Genomic DNA, 18,528 nt, shown 5'->3' with positions numbered 1-18,528 from the left:
ATGCTTAAGCAACGGAGCCACCCAGGCGCCCCTGCTTTTCCCATTTGAACCCCATCTCTGGGACTCGTCCATTTGATTTCTCAGAGCTTTATTTTTTAGTTTTTTTTTCAAGGCTTTCTGGAGCTCTGACTCATAATCTTATGCCATTTTATAGGAAATGGGGGGAAAATCCATATACTTCCACAATCCAAACACTGAAAATTCCCTTTCAACATTTCAGGATATGTTTTATTTTTTTCTACCATTGGACCAAGGGATGTTCCTACTGCAATTTTATATGAAAATACCTTTCTATGTTGCTGTTTCACCCAATAGAAATATTTCCTACAATATATTTTTTTAAAGATTTATTTGTTTATTTGACAGAGAGGGAGAGACAGCAAGAGAAAGGACGCAAGCAGGGAGAGAGAGAAGCAGGCTTCTCGCTATGAAGGGAGCCTGATACCAGGCTCAATCCCAGGACCCTGGGGTCATAACCTGAGCTGAAGGCAGAGACTTAACAACTGAGCCAACCTGGCACCCCTACCATTTTATTGGCACCCCATCATTTTAATGGCGATTCAATAGAATATTATAATATGCCATATGATATTTTACTTAAACATAATTTTGCTGTTGGTTTTCAGCGTGTGTCCATTTTTTCACCAGCAGAAATATTACTGCAATAAATATTTTTTATGCATAGAAGATCTAGGTTTTCGGGCTAGTGACTGTGATTATGAGGTCAGTTTTCTTTGAGGAGCACAGTCCTAATTAATGGTGGGCCTCATCCTCAATTTTGCAGAGATGGACTATGATACCTAAGTGGATGGCAAGGGTTTGATTAGATTGTCTAAAGAGAGATTATTTTACCTATTTTGTATCATATGCAAGCCCTGCTCCCATACCTTGCCCTCTATCCTTTTGGTAGCTATTCTATGGCTATAAATGACAAGGAAAAGGAAGAAAGAAGGAGGAAGTGAACAAAGAAAGAGGAAGGAAAGAGGGGGCAAGAAGAGGAGGGAGGGAAGGAGAAGACGAAAGGGAAGAAATAATGAAGGAAAGAGGAGAACAGAGGGAAATAGAAAAGAAAGAAAGAAATGGGGTAAATAGAGGGGGAACTAGGTACATCAGCCAAAATTAAAAAAAAAAAAAAAGAAGAAGAAGAAGAAGAAGAAACAAGAGGAAAGAAATTAACAAGCCCATGCTCCCATGAGCTTTGTAATATTCCAAATCCATGTCTCAACCACAAGCATGCATTTGAGATATCTGCTTAGCAAGAGGCAAAATCGCAAGATGAAACAAATTTTACACATTCTGGTAACTGTCTGCCCCTAGGGTAATTCCTAGACACCAATGCCTCCCATTTCAGAGAAGGAGCTAATCCATGACTAGCTTGCTTGTTAAATTTTAGGAAACCTTCACTTTCCTCAAGGAGAGTTACATTTGGAAGGAAAGGAGTAGTTAAGATTATATCGTAGCTTGTCTTGCCAAGATAAAACACAATTAAATGAAATTAAACAAAACTTTTCCTTTAAAAAGAAAAAAAAACAACTTTGTATTTCCTAAGGCAATGCAGGTAGAAATTCGGCACCTGTGTTCGCGGGTGGGGAAAGGAGAAAATATGCATTTTGAGAAGATGTTGAAAGATGGTTGGACGTGTTCATTACACAGCGGTGTGCTCCCTCACAACAGGATAATTTCTGTCTGTTGTCAATATACAATATTTTTTTTTAAAGATTTTATTTATTTATCAGAGAGAGAGAGGGGGAGAGAGCAAGCACAGGCAGACAGAATGGCAGGCAGAGGCAGACGGAGAAGCAGGCTCCCTGCTGAGCAAGGAGCCCGATGTGGGACTCGATCCCACGACGCTGGGATCATGACCCGAGCTGAAGGCAGCTGCTTAACCAACTGAGCCACCCAGGTGTCCCGTCAATATACAATATTTTGTTGAAGTCTGTCTTATGCATGTGTGGTATTTAGAAAACCATAACATTGCCTTTGTGATTTGGAAGTGCCCATCATGATCCTCCCTAAACTGCTGATTGGATAAAAATCTCCTTTTTGGGGTGCCTGAGTGGCTCAGGGGTTAAAGCCTCTGCCTTCAGCTCAGGTCATGATCCCAGGGTCCTGGGATGGAGCCCCGCATCTGGCTCTCTGCTCAGCAGGGAGCCTGCTTCCTCCCCTCTCTCTCTGCCTGCCTCTCTGCCTGCTTATGATCTCTGTCTGTCAACTAAATAAATAAAATCTTAAAAAAAAAATCTCCTTTTCACAGTGGTGATTCAATTGTAGTGGTCATTGAAAGAGCAAAAGATTATTTACAAATAAAGCAAAAAATTCACATCTGACTGGAAGTGGTCAGATTGGTACCAAAAGTTACTTTTACTTCATATAGAAACAAAAAACTAAGGACTAGCAATATTTCTTAGTGGCAAATTGTTTTCTTTTATGAATAAAAAAAAAATTTCCAACAGTCCTGGAACCAGTGATATGCAAACAATGTTGCTAAAAATGGGGTTTTTACAGTTTGAAAAGTTATGTAATTTCAGATTCCTATTTTCTTAATTTAGTAGGTACGGTAAAAGTTAATAGATTTAATACTAACGCAGTTCCAAGCAAAGGGTAAGACCCAATATGAGACGATAGTTTCTATAACATTCTGTTAAGTCAATAACATAATGAGCTCTGTTTTGTTTCTGTTTCCCTACTTTCACAATGGGTGGTGGTGGGAGTCTGTCTGAAAGCTAAGGGAGGAGTGTTTGCTGGAGTTCTCAGTGTAGATCAGTGACGGAACTAAATCTGAACACCAGGTCCCAACTCGAGAGAAGACCAGACCCAGACATAGACCGAGTTAGCTCCGAGCGAGAGCCCTGCACGTTCACGCCTGCCCCCAGCTTCCACCCTTGGCATCACTCAGAGACAAACGACTGAACTACAGCCTTCCACTGAGCTAACAACCGTTGCCCAGAGTAAGTGCTGCCTACATACTGCGTTAGAGAAAGAAGAAAAATGCTTGACCTACTTGGATCCGATAAGATGGAATCAGTTTTCGGCAGAAATTGATCACAACGGACTCCTTGGTAGCCTTCCTTGCACCTGAGAAAAGGGATAAATGACAAACGTACGCATGTGGTCGTGAAAGATTTCAACAAGCAAAAGAGCCATCAATTACACAAATGTGAGAACAGTACATTCATGCTTTTGTATTCTTTGATTCAAGCTTCTAACACCGACAGACGGATTTTAGTCTGTTGATGTGCGGAAAAACCCAGCACGGCTTTGCTTTTTTACAGTTTTAGATGGAATACCTAACGAGAAAATTGAATAGCATTGTAAGATGGCCCTCATAGTAACGTGAGTAATAGTCATCTTCAGATCATAACTCTGAATGCAGGTATATGCAGGTCTTTTCTTTATGCAATGTGCTAGTCCCTAAAAGGCTGCAAATGCCCTTTTGGAAGCATATTTTAAGGGCCATATTGCTAATAAAAAAATCATTTTCTGATACAAGTGATCAAATCTTATCAGATTTTGACTACTGTTTATCTTCCTCCTGTTTTATTAGTTTGTTCATTTGCTGATTTCACTTTTTTTTTTTTTTTTTTTAATGTAGCTATTCTTCAAGTCAGCATTGCCCAACTGCTTGGCCAGGAATAACAGCATTTATTTTAGATCTGCTAAGATCCGAGAGGCATCTGTGTCTACATGCAAGGTCTCTGTGCTTTCCCTCTAAACTCGTATCTTTCCCTCCTCATTTTTCTCTTTCATATTCACAAACATGTGCAAAGTGCCTGCTCTCTGGCAGGCATTCGACAAGGCAACTTTCCTGAGGCGGGTGCAATGTGGAGGCCAGGAAAATGCCTGGAAGCGCCCGCACTGAGGCATGTCACCGCTGCCCTGCCAGTCCTCTGTCGAGTCTTCACACAGCTCGCTCCATCAGGGCTGCTTGGCCAACTCTGACAGCATTGGCTCATCAGCTGGCAGTTCAAGGCACAAATGCAGCCGATGCCCCCACGCCTGCCTCTCTGAGTGGGGAGGTGGCATTTAGTGGTCGGCTGGAAGCGTAATCTGTCATGCTCAAGTTAGGCAGGGAAGCATGCATTGTTGTTTTGTGGGATGAATCTGTCCTACTTACACAGGAGGAAATTGTGCTGCTGGCATAAAAATCAGATTTAAAAAACAATCCCCTGGTTGTTAGAAATCTATGGAATTGACAAAAGAATTCAAAGAGACCGTTCTGTCAGAGACCGGGGCTGTGAATCCTTTCTTTAGAATAGGCTTTGTTTGGGGGGTGTAATAAAGTATTAGATAAGGTCTGTTGCAGTGGGAGCAGCAACCGAAGGGCATGGACGTTAATTTTACTCTCTTTCATTGTGAGCCAAATTGGAAGTTAGGTAATCAGGCAGGTCTCTTCAGCACCTCCTTAAGCCTGGCGCTCTGGACCGTGCTTGGCAATTTTCCTTGTAGACTAAGAACAAAGACATCTGATATATGGATACCCCAGACACCCAACAGGCTACTGAAAGAATTTGTTGGAGCTGCCACATATTTTCATAACTTTTTGTATCCATTTATTGCACTTGAAGTAAAACAGGCATGTCACTCGGTCTGTAATGGGAGAAGTCAGAAGATACTTAGGTCCGAAGCACATTTATGATGAAAAAATAAATTCCTGCCCTCCAAAACTGTCCTACTGCTGTTCATGTGCTTTTTCAGAATTACCAGAACCATAGTGCCTTAATCTTCATTTCCCCACAAACGATGACTTATGAGTTGGGTGATTGCTATGGTGGCGCATTCACATTTTTTGGAGGGTTTATTTCCAATATATGTGGGAGTTGGGAAGCACACTTTACTCTTTTACTTTCTGCATCTTCATTTAATATGAAAATGGTATCCTAGGGAGATGGTTGCTTTTTAAGAGAAAGTGCTTTTTTGTTTTGTTTTGTTTTGCTTTGCTTTTTAAGGGGGTCTTCGTTACTTACAATGCATTATTCCATTTGTGTGTGGAAGGGAAACTGAAAAGATGTTTGACATTTTCTAGGCTTTAACTGATTTTCTGTGGGTATGAGCCCACTTTGAAGTGCTTGGGCCTCATGGGGTTTCTGGAAAACAGCGCAGCAAGGGCCTTCGATGCTGCCTTCATCCCTGTATGCAGCGGATAGTCAACGATGATGCTGGAGGAACCCAAGCCAGGCTAGGAAACCTGCCAAAGGGTGTGCGACTGGTTACAGAACCTGCTTCTTTGTTAAGGAGACAGTGTCTCTGCTAATTGGTTGCTCGGTTTTAAGAATGACGCATTAAAATTTCCATTTAAAAATCACACACGTCACCTTGGTAAGTTCAGACCCATCCAAATGTGAAGACCAAATGGGCCAGCAGGTAATACCAATGCACCAGACTGAATTCATGATGATATTAAAGACATAAAGCAAAGCAAAAAAAAAAAAAAAAAAAGTCAAGATGTACATCTATTGCACTGATGGAGTGTACCGGATTTCTGACAGTGTAACAAGCACTTCTTGGAGAAATATCATTGTATGTTTGTTTTGGTTTTGGTTAGTTTGGGGAGGATTTTGAGAGTGTTTTGTTCATTTTTTAAGACGTTTGATTTTTGAAGGATACAGGTATAAGCAAAACAGAAATTCATATACTGAAAAGGTCTTTGTTCATCTAAGATAGCACGACGGGATTTATAAAATTTTAAAAATGCGTGTGTAATCTAATGATAAATATTTTTTAAAAAGCATAAATCTTCATTTTACTTGGTTAATATTCTATGTCTTTTCCCATTCTGCACTGCTTTCAAATCTCCACTCAATTCACCCAGTCCCCGGTTCCATGAATTTCGTAATCCCTTAGAAACATCGTTATCACAGTGATGGTATTAAAAATCCCAATATTTCCTGGTGATTTTCCAGGTAAGTTTTGATTCTACAGCTGAATGGTGTAGGAGAAGGGAGCAGGCTCAGGAAATACAGCTAAGGATGACAAATAGTTACATAAAGAAAATGGAGAATTATTATCAACAGTGAAAGAACCATAGCATACACTCAGTCTGCAAGAGCTAAGGCATTTTACCTTGGGGGGAAAAAAAAATAGTCTTAAATTCTGTATTCATCTCCTCTGTGGTGAAGGAGCTGTTACTTCTGAAACCAGTAAGTTCTAGATCATGTTGTTTGCCTTATTTCCAAATTTAAAAGGCAGTAGGGAAGGGCATAGGTGAAGAGACAGGGTCAAACCAAGGTAGGGCCGGTAAGAGGTTAAAGGGAGACTCTGTTAGGGTAACCACAGATAAGAGAGCTCAGGCTGGCAATGAAGCAGAGGGAAGAGCTTGGAGACGGAGCCCAGTATCTCTCTGCTGGTGAGCCTCAGGTCTGAATCACAAACGAGAGTCCTGACTATCTACAGGGACAGGGCCCATACTTCCAAAGGCGGCCATCTCTTTTTCTATTTTTTATATCCTTCCAGTTTGGTCCCCGCCTCCCCATCTCAATTGTTCAGCTCTATCTAAAATAACAAGCTTTCCCTTCTATTCATCTTTCCCCTTCTATATTATACCAGAGAAAAAGCCCAGTTTTAGTGAAAAGTTTTAAAAGCTATCCTTGGGTGAAAAAGAAGAGAACAGTCCTGGCAAAGATGAAAACAGACGACATGCATGATCGTCAGCTGGATTTCCACGCTTGCTTTGTCTGGTGTGGCAAAGAAGAAGTGGTCGACACACCGGACGTGGAGCACCCAAAGGAAGCTACTTGTACAATGGTCGATCGCTTGCTCATGTCCCCACAGAAATCCCACCACTATCTTCAGAGACCATTTCCCTCTCCTCTCTTACAACACTCTATGCCAGCTGATTTCTTTGAACCCATTTCTCGAATAACAACTACATCAGTGCTCATCATCTTAGTGATTTTGAGTGAAAATTAAAGAACTCTCACTTGTGACCAACAGCCTCCCTGCGTTCCCAGACTGTTCTCGCATTGTCTCTCTTCCTTTTGTTAGAAAAACAAAACAAAATTATGCTAAAACAATCCAAAAACTGTTCCACAGAGGGAATTGTACTAGCCTTTGTCCTCCTGTATTGATTTCCTGGGCATTGACTCATTAACGGAAGGTGTCATCATCGCTTCACTGCGCTGTTCTCCGTTTCTACTCTGTCCTCATTTTCAGGGTATTGATTATGCCCACGGATGGCCTGGCCAATACATGGTCTCGAAGCACATGTCTTCCCCTTGTATATCATAATGATTCACAGTGAGAAACTTATAGTCTTATTGCCCTGCTTAGTATTTGCATAGACGCACTTGATGCAAATCATTCAACATTCCTGTTTTCCAGTTTCAAACCATATAAAACGCAAGTGATACCAGGAAAGAGAAAAATGAACAAGAACACATTGCTGATATTCTACACATGCATTTTGGCCATTGTTATGGCTACAGGCCTTATACCTGCCATAGTTGCAAAGATGCATTTGACATTATTTATAGAGAAAAAAGTATGCAGGATAGAACCAGGTTCAAATATTTGCTTCAATCCCTGTGTAGCGCCTGGTCTCTGCAATTCACTTTAGAGAAAGTAGACATGGTTTCTTATTGGAAACTTGATTTTAGATATAAAATTTGAACTAGCAGAAATCAATTAACTTCACAAGAGAAAAGGTGGCAAACTGTGTGGGTTGTTTCCTGCCTGTATCAACTTCTACTCATAAAAAAATGACAGTTACTCTTTGATGTTACAGGGAAGTAGACATTTTGTCAGTGATACACAAGTCCGCCGATTTTAAGGAGCCTATTAAACGCTGATTTGAAAAAAGAACAACCCCTCCAGGTATTCTTCTCTATCTCCTGCCAATTCTCTTTAGCCTCAATGTCAGACCTTGGTTGGGGGAACCAGAAAGATCATCAGGCATTTACACTTTACATTTTGGAGGCAGGCTAGTTTGGAGCACTGCCTGATTTTTAAATCCAGGATCTGCCGTTGAGCTGGCTATTTAGGTTTCTGGGCCTCCATCCCTTCGTCTGTAAAATGGAAGTAAAAATAGTAGCTCTCACCTAGAATTATTATTAAGAGTTAATCATATAATGCCTGTGGTTCATGGTAAGCACTCAATAAATGTTATTTTTAAAAAATATATTCTTTGAATTTGAAATCATCATTACAGCTCTTTAAGTGGGGAAACAGTCCAAAGGTTAACAGTCTGATTCCCCACATCTCACATCCAATACGTACTTGAACTAGAGGCAAACTCAACTGGGGATGACTTTAAAGTCCTCACTTGATCTCTTGCAGTTACTGACATTCTTCATGGGAACGTATGAGGAATTTCCATTCTTCATGAAGAAACAATCCAGAAGTCATTATATGCTCAGCTACCTTTCCGAAGGTAGGTATTTGAAAATATGGGCCAAATACCAAGAATTGAAGCCGTGATTAACAGTAAGAATTAAAGACCTAGATTTTGAGATTATCCAATCTCAAAATGTTCTTAAGCAAACTATGTCACAGAAACTAGTCACAGATTTCAAGGCAAACTTCCTGAGCTTCATGTTAATTTGAAGGTAATCACTGGGACACCAGGCTGGCTCAGTCAGTTAAGCATGGGACTCTTGATTTAGGCTCAGGTCATGATCTCAGGGTCGTGGGATTCAGCTCTACTGTCAAGCTCCCTGCTCAGCACAGAGTCTGCTTGTCTCTCTCACTCTGCTCTTCCCCTACTGGCGCTCTTCTCTCTCTCTCAGATAAATAAATAAAAATGAAGTTTTTGGTTTTTTTTTTTCTTTAATGAATAAATGAATGAATGAAAGAATGAATGAAAGGTAATCACCCACTATAGATGGGAAGACTCCTCGGGGGCACTACTATTAAAGAATGATAATGGCATCTCTTGATTTCAGACTAATTCATGATTTCATTCCTCAGTTAAAAATCAAAACCAAAACCAAGACAAACAGAATCACAGAGAATAGAGTTCAGCAGGGCAATTAAACTGCCCAGCACTGAAGAGATCAGGAGTACAGGAGACAAAATTCCCCACCAACTCTCCATCCGAACGCAAATAGGTGTTGGATGGACCAGCAGCTTGTCTAGCTAAGGGTCTGCAGCCTCGCATTATTAATGGTATGAGAGCACATTGCCTTCTCTGCCACTCACTGCTGAAGCTGAGCTCTAGGTCTGGCTATGGAGAATACTGTGAAACCGATTAGTGTAAGCTTTCTTTAGCTGACTTTAAAATTTAATTAAGTAGTCTTATTTAAAAAGAGCACTAATGAAGACAGCAAGATCTTTAAGTTAACCAATTGGAATTAAAATTACCTGCAGATTGGCTGTAGATACAACCTTTCCAAAATCATTTCAACTGTAACGGGGAGAATTTGGAATTGCATTATTTTAAACTGCAAACCGCCTTCAAACTCATGAAAATTCTCTTGTGTGTTATCGATAGCTTTCAAAAATATCACAAATTCCATGGCTGAGGCAACTGTTGCTTATAATGTCATTCATCTTACAAGTCTGAGGCTTTTTGTTAATGAAGTCGTATCTGCAATCTTAAGAAAGTACAGGGATTTATTTTTGAAAATTTCCCTTTAGCAAAGTTTGAATTCAAAAGTAGATGGAGGCCAATTATTTCATCATAAGACTGCTATGATTTCAGAAGTGAATCTGAGAGCATCTGCTCAAAACCAGGAGGCGTGCTGCATTCTGTTAATATTTGGGCCCTGAAGACAGAAACGGAAAGAATGACTGCAAGTCTGAGAAGTTAAAAAATAGATAACAAGTATGTGCTTACGCAAATGCAAGTTCTTGTCAACCATATGTAGAGTCTCAAGGACTTGTACTCAGCAGCCGCCCAGACACTCCACTGGCCACATCACTGTCGGACAGACAGCAACTCATTTCAAGTAACTTTAATCCCATACATGGCAATTCATTTCTGGACAATCGGTGGCTGAGCAGTTCATTCTAAATTAATGTTTTTGCCCTTGTAGAGATTTCTGCCCCTATTTGGTCTAGAGCTTCACCTGAGGCTTACGACCTCACTGACGAAATTAAAACACATACCACAGAATGAGGGTGCTACCCAGGTTCGGGTGTATAGCAATATTATCCAAAGCAGCTATGTGGCCTGAAGAAGATCATTCTAACTTAGCTTTTCTTTTACTGCATCTAAAAATAAACCACAATCTCTTTTTAGCCAAGAAGGCAAATAAAAGCGTCATATATTGGCATTCTTGCAGAAAGACTCTGTATTTCATGGCCACATTGGAGGTATTGAAATATTAATTGCCCTTCTCAAGAACAAAAGGATTTGTGGGTAATAAGGACAAGGGAAGGGCAAATGGAGTTTTGCTTCGTCAATTCAAACTGACTGAGAAAATGCTATATTACTAATTTCCTAGCACATACAAAATCTGTTTGGGCAAATGTGGGATTCTAGTTTTCAAAGGCGGTAGCCTGTTATGGTGGAAAAGGCTCATCCTTTGCATGTAAGATGACCTCCAAATCTGCTGCACAAAAAGTGTGACAGAGGTCTGTGACTGACCTCTCTGAGGCTTATCTCTGTCCTAATTCAGTGCCTGCTCTGTGCCCATGTGCACACACTCAGACATGCAGGCACAGATACATGTCACCCTAATTCCTTGAAAATATGTCTAATAATCAGAAAATTTAGGCAGACGATATAGGTTCTGACATAAAAGTCAGCGGAGAATCAGTCTCTCTTCCTTCACTTCCCCAGTTATTTGAAAATTCCCATGACTGCCCTTGATATTTCCCAGCCAAGAGTGGACAAAGATTTATTGTCACTTCCACTCCCCATGACTCCTCTTTATTATTTTCACTTGCAATGTTATAAGATTGAGAAGTTAGCCAGTCACAGACTTTCTCTGATGCTTAAGGTCCAACATCAGCAGATTTCTTCACTTGTCTGCACTTGCTTGGAATTAGAAAAGCTCACATGTCCAGACTAGTCAGTCAATGGAAGAAAGGTGATGACCATCTTGGCCCTCTCACAGTTCAGCAAGAAATAGAAAAGTAAGCCAGAGTCAAACATTTTAATGTTGCTGTCAGTTGGCTTGGGGCTGCCATAATAAAGTATTGCAGACTAGGTGGCTTCAAAAACAGAAAATTATTTTCTCCCAGTCTGGAATGCAGAATTCTAAGAGAATTCAAGGTGCCCCAAGGTTTGTATTTGGTGAAGGCTCTCTCACTGGGTTGCAGATGGTCACCTTCTCAGGGAGTCCTTACACAGTGGAGAGAAAGAGCTCGATGCCTCACTCTCTCTTTCTCTCCTTGAATTTTGATAAACAACAGTGTTTTATATAAGTTTGTCACATATGCAATATTTGGGACACACTCATACTAAGAATGTATTCATTCTTTACACAAACTTCAAATTTAACTGAGTGTCCTATATTTTTATTCTCTAGATCTGGCAATCATAAGTGTATGAGGGTAAAAAAAAAAAGAATAATAATAGAAGAATCATCAGAAAGAACACCTAGATTAAAGTTAGTGTATAATAATTTTGCTATAACTATATCCTGTTGTGATAAATTCAGCAATCTCTTGCTTTAAGGACAAGAAGTCTGTGCACATCCTATATACTTCTATCAACCACACAGGGACATAATGAGCTCACAGAGTCTGGAAGGGGAAAATATAATTTTCAATAGCTAGCTCTTAGATAAAGTATTGAAAAGATATGTCAAGAATGTGATGAAGAAGGGCGCCTGGGTGGTTCAGTGGGTTAAGCCGCTGCCTTCGGCTCAGGTTATGATCTCAGGGTCCTGGGATCGAGTCCCGCATCGGGCTCTCTGCTCAGCAGGGAGCCTGCTTCCCTCTCTCTCTCTCTCTCTGCCTGCCTCTCCATCTACTTGTGATTTCTCTCTGTCAAATAAATAAATAAAATCTTTAAAAAAAAAAAATAAAATTAAAAAAAAAAAAAAAAGAATGTGATGAAGAACAAATGAAGCAACATTGTTTATAAATGTTAGGTGCAGATTTGTGACTTGATTGTGGGGATCATTAGCTACTACCTTACATAAATTCTGAATTAACAGTAGGAGTATGCTGCCCAGCAGCCCAAAGGGAAGACTACAGGAAGAAAGAGGGCATTCTACTACCTCATTCTGCATCTCACTTTCCTAGGTATAAATTTAATACACATGCTATAGCAATTGAAAAACAGTGAGCATAGATACTTAACATAAAGCAGTGATAATCTAAAAATCCAAGATAAAACACAAGAAGACCCTCTTCTGGAGGACTGTGAGGTCCTTTCTGGAATTCACAGTTCTTAGAAGGAAACAATGAGAGAGTATGTTATCAACAAGAGATCAAAGAGGCCAGTCTTGTTCCCTGACAGTGCAGTGTGGGTGATTCCCTGCAGCAAAGCAGTACACAGCTTGATAAGGAAGAGTGAAAAGAAAATAAATCTGAGAGATAAATCTTATTTAAAAGGCATCTTTTTGATTGGCATTATAAAAGAGAGACGGAGCTCATTAGCAAATGAACTGATAAAACCATTCACAGCGTGCTTCAAAAAGAAATGGTAATAATTATTGTCTCTCTAAGAAAGGGGGCAAAATATCCACACAGTGTCATTCACAAATCCCTTTACAGACATCATGAAGCAAGCTGCAAAAAGTCCCACAGCTCTCTGATTTAATTAAGTGAAGAAAGCAAGGAAAGACTTTTACAGTTCACACGCCTGGATCATAGAGGGTTCTACATGAAACATGATTTTTTTTAAAAGCCATTTTAGAGACCCCTAGAGTTTGCTGAACCCTCATTCAACAGCATAATTTTCCCTGTTTCTCCCAGGATATTGTACGATCGACTGACAGGGTGCAGCATTTCTGCCGGCGAAAGGAAGTGGGCAGCTTTGATCAGAATTCACAATAATATATCTCCCTTGTGTGATAAATGATTTACTGCTGAGGATAAATGGATATAATCTTTCATTATGTATGACATTCATCAGCAACAAGGAAGCTTTGGACTGAATGGAAAGTGATTTCATATTAAAAGCCTCATGCAACTCAGACTGAGATGAAAGTGAGGTCTTGCCTTGAAAAAAAAAAAAAGTGGCTCAGACTTGTAGGTTTAAATGGATGCTCAGTCAAATATAATCGTTACTCTGAGTTTGAAAATCTGTTAGGAGGAAACCAGGGAATTATGCGACTAGGTCAACCTCAATTTTGCACAAAAAGCCCCATTTCTTAACCACACTATTCTATTTACTTAAATGTGTCATTAAAACCAACTTTGAGGACTGAGAATAGCCAGAGAACCAGGTAGGGAGGGGAGAATGGAGGCAGGGTAGGGTGGAAATGATTTAAATTTCCATTATCATGGAGAGTCAGTGCACTATTTCCAAAGTAGATAAATCAAGAAAGAGAGACTTAGTATATTATTTAGATATATGAAGTTAACAACTAGGAAAATGCCAGATGAAAATGGTTTAATAAGCTTGCTTGTGTGTTTGCAGAAGGAGATGTAAGTTCAGGAGTGGGAGAGTTGGTGTAGAGGGATGCGACCAGGGCTAGTGGCTTTTCATTATAAAGACATTGTATTGTTTATTTTTTGTTTAAATTATACACTTAGATGATGAAGCAATATAGATGTAGCAAGTCATTTCATTGTAAAAATGATTGCAGTATTTTTTGTAAGATTTATTTATTTATGAGAGAAAGAGAGAATGGTGGGGGGAGCAGAGGGAAAGGGCCAAGCAGACTCCATGCTGATCATGTTGCTCCATGCAGGGCTCGATCTCAAGACCCGGATGTCATGACCTGAGGAGAAACTAAGAGTTAGACACTTAACTGACTGAGCCAGCCAGGTGTAGCAAAGTGATTCCTGATCTTGGTTTCACTGACTCTTTAGGACCCAGTGTAATATCACCTTATTTGACTTTCTTTGTTCAGTTTTCTTCTTCTTCTTCTTCTTCTTTTTTAAGAGAGAGAGAGAGAGAATCTCAAACAGGCTCCACGCTCAGCACTGAGTCCAACACAGAGCTGGATCTCACAACCCTGAAATCATGACCTGAGCTGAAATCAAGAGTTGGGCACCTAACCAACTGGGCCACCCAGGAGCCCCCATCTGATTTTTAATAACAAGAATTTCCTAATACTATATTATGTTTTAGAAGCAAAAAGATGTAAAATGAAAGACAATGGGAAGAGATGAGAAGACAAACCACAGACGGAGAGAAAATATTTGTAAAAGACACATTGGATAAAGAACTGTTATCTAAAATATAGAGAGAACTTGAGCCTGGGTGGGTGGTTCAGTTGCTTAAGCATCTGCCTTTGGCTCAGGTCATGTTCCTGGGGTCCTGGGATTGAGCCCCACATCTGGCTCCTTGCTCTCAGAATGTCTGCTTTTCCCTTTCCCTCTGCTGCTCCCCTGCTTGTGGGCCCTCTGTCAAATAAATAAACAAAATCTTTTTAAAAAAATAAAAAATAAATAAATATACAGAGAATTCTTAATATCCAACAATAAGAAAGCAAAAAACCTAATTAAAAAAAATGAGCCAAGACCTTAACAGACACCTCACCAAAGATATACACATGGCAAATAAGCATATGAAAAGATGTTCCACATTATATGTGATTAGGGAAATGCAAATTAAAACAACAATGAGATACTACTACATACATGTTAGAATGGCCAAATCTAGAACACTGATAGCATCAAATGCTGGTGAAGAGGCGGAGAAACAGGAACTCCCTTTCATTGCTACAGAGAATGCAAAATGGTACCGCTACTTCTTTTTTTTTTTTTAAATTATTTATTTATTTATTTATTTGACAGAGAGAGATCACAAGTAGGAGGAGAGGCAGGCAGAGAGAGAGGAGGAAGCAGGCTCCCTGCTGAGCAGAGAGCCCGATGTGGGACTCGATCCCAGGACCCTGAGATCACGACCTGAGCCGAAGGCAGCGGCTTAACCCACTGAGCCACCCAGGCGCCCCAGTACCGCTACTTCTGAAGACAGATAGCAGTTTCTTACAAAAGTGGACATATTCTCACCATATGACCTGACAATCACGCTTCCTGGTATTTATTAAAAGATATGGAAAACTCATGTCCACACAACAACCTGCACACAGATGTTTCTAATGGCTTTATTCATAATTGACTCAACTTGGAAGTAACCAAGATGTTCTTTAACGGGTAAGGGGGTAAATAAACTATGGTACCTCTACACAATGGAATAATATTCAGGGCTAAAAAGAAATGAGCAATCAAGCCATGAAAAGGCAAGGAGGAAACTCAAATACATATTACTATGTGAAAGAACTCAGTCTGGAAAGGCTACATACTATATGATTCTAACTACATGACACAATGCAAAAGGAAGAAACTATGGAGATTTTAAAAAAATCAGTTTAAAATTAAATTAATTAATGTAATTAATTTTTTAAAATTAGGTTAAAAAAATCAGGTTTCCCAGGGTTTGTGGGGTGAGAGGTAAATAGGCAGAGCACAGAGGAGTTTTAGGGCAGTGAAAATACTCTGTATGATACCATAATGATGATGTTATATCATTTAGACATTTGTCCAAACCCACAGAATATACATCAAGAGTGAACCCAATATAAACTATGGATTCTCTGTGATTATGATGTGTCATTATAGCTTCATCAGTTGTAACAAATGTAGCACTCTGGTAGGGGATGTTGTTAATGGTGTACGCTATGCATGTGTAGGGACAAGGAGTACATACGAAATAACTCTGCCTTCCCCCAATGCTGCTATGAACCTAAAATTTCTCTTAAAAAGTTGTTGGTTTTTTTTTTAAGATTTTATTTATTTATCTGAGAGAGAGAGAGAGCAGGAGCAGAGGGAGAGGGAGAAGCAGACTCTCTGCTAAGCAGGGAGCCTGATGAGGGACTCAATCCCAGGACTCTGGGATCATGACCTGAGCCAAAGGCAGCTGCTTAACCAACTGGGTCACCCAGGTGCCCCAAAAGTAAAGTCTGAATAAGTAAATATATACATATGTTATATATCAATTTATTTAATAAACAAATATCTAATTAAATTTAATAAAACAAATAAATTACCAAATAAATATATTTATTAAATATATAAATATCCAAATTAAACTAGATGAGTAGGGATAGTTTTTGACCTAAATCTAAATGTTTTCTGATACTATAGAATGGTAGAGTTAGAAGACATCATAAAGAGTCTGTTCTAACCACCTTGTTTTCTGGAGGACAATATTATAAAACAAAGATGGAGACCTGCCTAAAACAGGTCTATAAGGGGTAGAGCAAGAATTAGAGCCCATGGATTTTGTTTCTAAATCCAGTGTTCCTTCTGCTTTTTAACCTTTCTCCTTAGAAAACAAAGATATTCTTAACTCCTCATGCCATCATTAATGCCATACTTCTCAGAGTCTTTCTAGTGAAAGCATATGTTTTACTGAAGATCAGTTAGCACAATTCAACTGGCTAGAGTTCAGGTAACCAATCAAGGTCAAAAAAGAGGTGGCAGTACCGATGCCACTAGCTTGGACAAGAATATATAGTAAAACATATTCTAAAATGGAATGACATGTGGAAATCAGGAAAATCACACAAGAGTATGAGTAAAGATGGGTAAGCTTAGAGAAGGCACATAAAGGAGTATTCTTTCTAACAGTGATATGGTTAAGATTCTTGACCTGTGATTAAAACAAAGCAAACTACAACCTGGTACAAGGAAGTTTACAAAAATTAAGTTAACATCCGTAGACGGTAAATTCAAAATAGAATTCAAAGGAATGTTTTTTAGCTGGAGTGTTTGGCAAATGAAAATGGCAACTCAGGGAAGCAGTGACTTCAAATAGATAAAACATGATGATTTTTGAAAAGCAAAACTAGTAATAATAAATAAAAGTGTAAGAGAGATTCAGTTAATTGAGTTATGGGTAACATATTTGATGTTCTTATATGGGATATTCCTGTTACACAGAATAAATCAACAAGAAATCACTATCAGAAAGTTCTTCCACATCTTGTAGTGTCACAGATGAACAAATCAAACCTCCTCTATTCAGAGCACAGTGCTGAGATCTTTACACAGGTTAGACGAAGTAATCCTCATGAACCTGATGTAAAGGAGATGTGGGTACCACTGTTTTAAAGACAAAGGGATTGAAATGGAGAGAAATTAATTTCTTTATCCCAGGGCACATGAAAAGCATGTGTTAGAACTTGGATTTGACATCAGTGTAAACTGATACTACAGACTGTTAATTTCTTTATCCCATGTAGTTCTTGACCATTCAGATAGTATTATGCATATTTTTAAAGTGGTCCATTTCATTAGTATCTATCTTCTGAGAAAGAGAAAGCCTATCATTATATACTTAGTACCCAGATAAGATAAAAATGAAACTCATAAGAGTCTAATGATTTGCCCACAGTTATATAAGGGCATAATTTAATTAATGTGAAAAAACCTAAAAGAAAATACAATGATATTTCATATTACTTCAGACTTAATAGTAGGCTATCGTATTATAACTTCTCAATTCACATATTCATTCAAAATTGAATATACTGAGAAAGAAATGGGTGGCATGTCTGAAAAGAGAAATCTCTTTAAATATTCAAAAATTGATGAAACAAGTGAAGAAAGCATGAGAAGGTAAACAGAAGACAAAAAGGTAACACAGGGATAGGCACCAGCATGCAATCACTCTCCCCACAGGCTGATGGGACAAAGGAGGGCATTTGAGTCAAGGAAACCTGAGGAAATCCCTGGGGTCTATCAGCAGGAGCTGCAACCCTAAATGAACTGCCACTGGAAATAAACCAAGAGACAGAAAATAAAAAGCAAAGAGAGAAATCAGAAATGGAGGCCTGCCTTCAAATTTAGCGTCCTCCACTGGCCAGTCGACTCAGAAGCCATTGGTCAAGAGAGCCTGGGAAATGTAACTTTCTGAGATGGTGAGCAGAACAGAAGAAGGGCCAGGGTCTGGATTTAGGAGCAAATGCATGACTGATTGGCAGGGCTGGTCATATACGATATACACTCTATACAGCATAACATGAGCACTCATGCACGTTATTATCACACCAGCAGCAGAAATCCCTTGCCCCAATCTTTCTAGATAACAGAGATCTCACTAAACTTATAAAAGATATCAGAGCAGGCCTCTGCATCGGTCCTCCTTAGGAATCTTCACAACTTCTAACTGGCACCCACCTCCAGCACACTCACGCTTGCACAGGGGCCAACACTCACATTGGCACCCTGCTCACAGCTCCTGGGGAAAGTGATTTAACCCTCTGGGCACTCATTTCCTCCCTTGCCAACAGGACTAATCGCCCTGGCCTGGTGCACAAAAGAGAGCTGTGCCTATTAATTACTTAAATCTCATAAACTCTTTTGAAGATGAAAAGCTCCAGTTTTCTTATTCTGTTCCTTGGCTTCAAATAAAAAAGCTACATTATATAAAGGTTTCTGGGGGATTTATTACCAGACCTCTATCTGAAAAAAGTCACACCACAATTACAACTTTAATGACCTACTCTAAAACTTCCCAAGGCT

The 18,528-nt window shown here is 39.5% G+C and overlaps 1 protein-coding gene across 10 annotated transcripts in view; it reads right to left on the bottom strand.

Moving 5' to 3' along the window:
• The window catches only part of NRG3 (neuregulin 3), a 1,043,540-nt gene that overhangs the window by 239,930 nt on the left and 785,082 nt on the right, over positions 1–18,528 (bottom strand). For all 10 annotated transcript variants that reach the window (XM_082719379.1, XM_082719385.1, XM_082719381.1 and 7 more), the window contains exon 3: positions 3,002–3,075. In XM_082719379.1, the coding sequence (XP_082575505.1) occupies positions 3,002–3,075 (74 nt within the window). The remainder of the gene's footprint in view (positions 1–3,001; positions 3,076–18,528) is intronic.

The sequence above is a fragment of the Mustela nivalis genome (genome assembly GCF_964662115.1).
Source record: "Mustela nivalis genome assembly, chromosome: 2".
In the NCBI taxonomy this organism is placed as follows: Eukaryota; Metazoa; Chordata; class Mammalia; order Carnivora; family Mustelidae; genus Mustela; species Mustela nivalis.
The sequence above is the reverse complement of the archived record's forward strand: the minus strand, read 5'-3'. Positions and strand labels throughout refer to the sequence as shown.